Genomic DNA, 6000 nt, shown 5'->3' with positions numbered 1-6000 from the left:
GCTCCAACTAACTTGCTAGATGTCAAGCTTCAAATTTGAAAAGATTTTATAGTTGTTCAACACCTTTGATCTCTCCTTCATAAATTTGGAAAAACTAGTGTTTAATCTCATCCAAGCACCTGTTGTTTAGCATCTTCTTTATGTCCCTACGTATAAAAACTAAATTGAAACACAATATTAGAATAAAAGTGTAAAATATCTACTTCCTCATATAAATGATTAGAAAATGCTACCACAGATAAAAATTTACAATCACATTCTTTAAATTTAACTTTTTAATTTTACCAATCCATTTTATATTTAAAATAGAAGAGAAAAGTGATTACTTATTACTTATTATCCACCTCCCATACTCGCATAGAACTTATTTCCATTTAATTACTTCATTATTATTATTATTATTTTAATTTTATCGTTAAAGATTTCTTCCTTGTGGCGGAGCGCTATAACCCTAAACACTTCAACTTTGTATAATTTAAACTAAAAAGATTTTTCCTATTGATAAACTTAACTAAAAAATCAAATCTCATAGGCTTTGTTGCATTCCTCTCGCAATATATTGGAGCTCTAGTGGGCCTGTTTCCCGTTAGGTTATATATTGTTCTGGCGCCCAATGTTGCAGCCCTTAGTATCCTGATCGGCCATTAAAGCTTTTTTGTTTCTTAGCCTCTAAAATTAGGTTATGACTGTACACAAACAAAATCTCTTTCATCATCTCACCCTCACTTCTATACTTTCAGAGTGAGGATACTCATCATACAATTTTTGTTAAAATTTTCCCTCTTCAATTATACCTTGATTCGAGGCAAAGAACATATTTCGCTACAGATTGAAATCGTCATCAAAGTTATAAAAAAACACTTCTCTTCAATCATTCTGTTTCGGTCAAAATAGCAGTGCCCAAAACAGTAAGAACTATTTGTTTCGAGGCACTACGTAAAGTGGGTGCAGCAAAAACAGGATAAAAAGGAAGAAACCAAGTTTAATGGGGCGGCGCAACAGCAACAAGGGCATTAAAGGAGACAAATCGGCAGGAAGCTCAAGCTTGGATGCCCAAGTCATCAGAATGAGTGTCGATGACGAACAAGATAAGGCCGAGTCTTCCATGGTTGCTGCTACTACTGAAAATGTATCAAAGGACATTGTTTTTGCTGGTTCTGATCAGACCAGTGCTGATTATTACTTTGATTCCTATTCTCATTTTGGTAAGTTCAATACGCACTTCTAAAAACGAATTTATGTTTTATCTTTAATTTGAGTACCCATTTTGTATAACTGGACTAAAACTGTAATTTCATTCACGTATGCCTTAAAAGCAACATCCACTTCCCAAATTTATATACTTTGTTTATGGCATTGACATCTGTAGTTTTTATATATGCATGTTCAAAGCTTAAAAACCGACTTATTAATATCATTTAAATGTGTTCATGAACTTGTGCAACTTTAGTTTCATATTTCTTTTTCTTTTCAGAAGAATATTTTACCATTGTTTGTTCAGAAGCATTGTATTGTTATGCTAGGATACACGAGCATTTTGGCCTCATTATTTTGATGGGTGGATGCATTAACCAATTATCATTTTATTTATGTTCATAAACTTATGTAAACTGTACTTTGCATTCATGTACATGTTTGGGCGCCCTGTGAATCTATTCTTTGCATTTGTTCAATAAAATTGTGTATTTCATGTTAGGATATTTTGCTCCTATGTTGGTGGGCTGGTGTATTTTTTAGTATAATTTCTATTCTTTTTTCGAGTGTTTCAATTTGTGAAACATTTTTTATTTATTTATTCATACGCTCAGAAGGTCTTCTTACTTTGTTCTTTGAGTTTGATCAAAAGTGATATGTAGCTATTTTTTGATGTACCGGGCTTTTCTGTTTCTTTATGTTTGTTGGCGGATGGGTTTATAACTTATGACTTTATTTATCTTATTTTGTAATTTGGAGTTTATTACTCTGGTTGCTATCCACTTTCAGTTTCAGCTTACTGAAGGGGTTTTCACATGTCAGTGTTTTCATGTTTGCTTATTTGAGAGAAATTTGTTAAAGAGACGCGTTTCTGATATGTTTTTGCTTATATATATGTAGCTTTTGGGGAGTGTTAAAGAATGCTAGCTGAAGGACATTTGTTATTTATGTCTATGCTTACATCAAGGCTATTGATTTGTTTGTGTTTGTATGCAATTTATGTGTGAGAATTTGATATCTTTGTGTAACTTAGTGTTATAAGAGAAAGTGAGCTAATTTTTAAGGATTGAGTTGAAGGATATGTTCTTGGTGTCTGCTTACACAAGGGTTTTTGATTTTGTGTTTGTAACTTTGTATATATGTTGTATAATGAAAGAGAGAGAGAGAGAGAGAGAGAGAGAGAGAGAGAGTGGCGAGGGATGTGTTTTACATGAGGGTTTGTGATGTGTTGGTGCTGGCAGATGAGAGAGAGGGAGATATTTAAAGGAATGTCAACTGAAAAATATTTAAAAAAATTTCTATTAGCTTACATAATATATTGGTGTTTTAAATCTGTTCATGAGAGAGAGAAGATTTTTAAGAATGCCAGTTGAGGGTTTTTTGTTGGTGTCAGCTTATGTAGGATTCATCAGCTTACACAGCATTTCTGATATATTTGTCTTTGTTTCTTTTGCAGGTATACACGAAGTGAGTATTGTACTTCTAACGGTTTGGTCCATTTACACCTTTGAACTAATTCATCTTATATTCTAAAAATGTAGCTGTGATCAAGATAGTTATGCATGCATATGTTTGTCTTTATGTGCTAGAAAGAAAGGTATTTTTAGTTTTGGTCAATGTTGTAAGGGGCCCTGAGTTGTTTTTGTGCAAAATTCACTTGCCTGCAAGCATTGGGCATTTTGTCCATATAATGGTTTGTCAAAATTAGCGGACATGTGTATTGTTACTCTCTGTACTCCAGTTTGTTCCAAACCATATATAGTGCAGATTATATTGATTGTGTCTCCTGCTGTTGTATTGTTTTGTGTTCCTGACTGACATAATACTGCAGTTATTCTGCCAGGAAATATAAATCTGGAGCATGCGTTTGCCACTCTTGACTACATAGTTTTTGTGTGAGAGCTTCCAGTGAACGGAAACTCCTTTCCTTTGGTTTTAACTTATAATAACTTTCCACATGATTTTGCTCCTTTGGGGTTTTTATTTTAATACTTATTGAGAGATGTCTGCTTAAAATTTAACCAGCACTAACATTAGTATAGACACAGTAGTCAAATCTACATGTTTTCTGGAAGGTTCCTGGTGTTGTGAACCACATTTTGCAGCCTTCCTGTGCACTGGGATCTATGTATGGTTCATTCCAGTAGCATGATTTTACAACTGTGGAGGAGATTTAATGTTTGCAGAAGAGTGGTGCTGGAAGTTACTTTATACTGTGCAGCCACTATGGCTAGAAGTCTATGTAGCATTTGCTAACTTAAATGCGTGGGTATGATATTTATGTTAGGAATGTAGATTCAAGGGCCAATATTATTACTGCATATAAATAATTTGGTTCTATGGATTTTTAACATGATAAAAAGATATCTGTAAGGAAGCACTACCACATGATTGAGTATCACATATGGAACTGCAACATTCTGTAATGCAAGAGGTGTCTGAATTCAGGATCAGTAGATAGGGGTTGAAGTTGCAGCCAAGGAAAAATGGGCCCTGTTTGTTGTTTGTAGAGCAGTGTGATTCCACAGGGTCCAGTTAGTGATTGTCTGCAAGTGGTGAAAGTGCGATGCCTCAAACACTTTGCTTATGGACACAAACTGCTATTGTTCTGTAGCATACCATGTGAATCTAAGTTTTATAAATAAATAGTCTGCATTTGTTCTTTTATTGGAGTAAATGCATTTCATTGCATATTATGCCTGAGATTTGAAGGATGCAGTCTCTGATCCTGAATTTCAAGTAAGCCTAAAGAGATGTTTTATACGTAAATTTGTTTTTGCAGGAAATGCTAAAAGATACAATCAGAACGAAGACCTACCAAAATGTAATTTATCATAATTCATTCCTTTTCAAGGATAAAGTTGTACTTGATGTTGGAGCTGGGACGGGAATTTTGTCTCTTTTTTGTGCAAAAGGAGGGGCAAAGCATGTATATGCAGTGCGTAAATACACTTTTCTCATTTTAAATTTCTTGCTTGCTACATATTTGACCTTGGAGATTAAAGAAATATGCCATCATGTGCTTTAGTTTGTTGGATATTTAGTCATGCAAACGAACATGATCAGTAATTCACAAGCAGGCTATTTTTTAGGAGTTTTTGTGAGCTGTAGTTGAAATAGATGAATGTTGATTCTGTAAGCCAATAGATTAAGATTGTTGTTGAGAGTTGATAAAATGCATGCCCATATTGTTTGCTGCAGGTAGAATGCTCTCACATGGCTGACATGGCAATGGAGATTGTTAAAGCAAATGGCTATAGTGATGGTATGGGAAGATGGATATATATTTTAATTTATCAAATTGGTTATGATCTAACTGTGTTTTTCTTCTAACAATGTCCTTGTGATTCTGTTATGTAGTCATCACTGTTCTCAAGGGAAAAATTGAGGAAATAGATTTACCTACCCAACATGTGGACGTTATCATTTCAGAATGGATGGGCTACTTCCTTCTCTTTGAGAACATGCTTAACACTGTTTTATATGCTCGTGATAAATGGCTGGTAAGTGGTGCAACATTATTGTGAAAACTGTTGATATATTTGGTGCATTTTAAAGTCTTTATAAATTTTGTTTAATATTTTTAATTATTTTCTTTTTTCATTTATAGTGTATATTGCAAAGAGTATGGAATAACTATTTTTTTTCCAAATTTCTTTTTTTTTCTTTCATGTTTTATGGTCTTTCATTTGTGCTTATTTACTGCAATTATCTATCTGGGGGTTGAATAATCTGTTTTAAAAGAATTTCATTATCTTTTTTTGTAATTTAAAATGAGCTGGCTTATTGATAAAGGGAAATATTGGCATGTGAATGGCAAAGGCCTCTACACTTAGAGGAGGCATCCAGAAGGGTGTACAGTATGTATGTCTGGTATGGATAGTATTCATAAGGTAAATGGGAAAAAGATCTCTTTGTGGGCTTCCAAAAATGTGGTCTCATACACTTCTTACCACAGACCTAAAAAATCAAGGATCTAACTGGGAAATCCTGATTCCTCAAAGGTTCTTTTATTCATTTATGTTTGGTACTGTTCTAATTTTGGACTCCTTGATTTGACCACATGATACCCAACATTTATCTTGAACTTGCCAATCCACATTTTGCCAGAGTGTTATGGGATAAGAACAAATTGAATCAAGCAACTGGGCAATGAGCAAGTGTATAGAGGATACAAACTGTTATGATAGTCATCTGAAAAGCAACTGATTGACAGCACTCAGTAGGTATAAGCATCTGCATGTTGGAGATTTAAAAGATACCAATAAGACAGGTCTTCAAACTCTCATGGAATAGAATAAGTCTGACAATTTTTCTTTTCTTCTGTTAGTCATAACTTTGTAAGTACTCATTAATTTTGTTTGTGTGTTGTCATTGACTTCCCTTCCCAAAGACAGCTAATTGCTTTAGCACATCCTATTTCGTTTGCTTGGGCTGTTGAGGTATATTTTGTATTGCTGTCCATCATATTTTATCCAAAATCTTGTCAAAGACAAATAGTTACGTGCAGTTGTGGTGTCCAGTGACATTCCAAATTATGAATTTTTCCTCTTCCTCTTGCTTTTGGATGTTCATTCCAACTTTCCCATGGCAAAAGAGACTATTTGTCATCTCATGGAGGTCAAATTCTATATGCTGGGGTTTTAAATCTCTTGTTGAGAGTTGTTGTAGTGAGAATTCGATTTGTATTTTTTCATATTCATGTCTGCCATAGAAGTTGTAGGGTCAATAGATCATTTTGGGAGTGTGATTGGTTCTTAGGGAATTAAACATCTAATTGGAGTTAGTAGAAGACCTTAGGGGTTG

The 6000-nt window shown here is 34.1% G+C and overlaps 1 protein-coding gene across 2 annotated transcripts in view; it reads left to right on the top strand.

Moving 5' to 3' along the window:
- Nucleotides 1–505: 505 nt before the first annotated feature.
- The window catches only part of LOC131035944 (probable protein arginine N-methyltransferase 1), a 30924-nt gene continuing 25429 nt past the window's right edge, over nt 506–6000 (top strand). Inside the window, exons 1-5 of one of the 2 annotated variants that reach the window (XM_057967723.2) lie at nt 506–1205; nt 2651–2661; nt 3977–4132; nt 4396–4459; nt 4555–4697. In XM_057967723.2, the coding sequence (XP_057823706.1) occupies nt 986–1205; nt 2651–2661; nt 3977–4132; nt 4396–4459; nt 4555–4697 (594 nt within the window). In that variant the 5' untranslated portion in view covers nt 506–985. The remainder of the gene's footprint in view (nt 1206–2650; nt 2662–3976; nt 4133–4395; nt 4460–4554; nt 4698–6000) is intronic. The other variant, XM_057967724.1, reaches the window with a different exon arrangement.

Source organism: Cryptomeria japonica, chromosome 3 (genome assembly GCF_030272615.1).
Source record: "Cryptomeria japonica chromosome 3, Sugi_1.0, whole genome shotgun sequence".
Classification (NCBI taxonomy): Eukaryota; Viridiplantae; Streptophyta; class Pinopsida; order Cupressales; family Cupressaceae; genus Cryptomeria; species Cryptomeria japonica.
The sequence above is the reverse complement of the archived record's forward strand: the minus strand, read 5'-3'. Positions and strand labels throughout refer to the sequence as shown.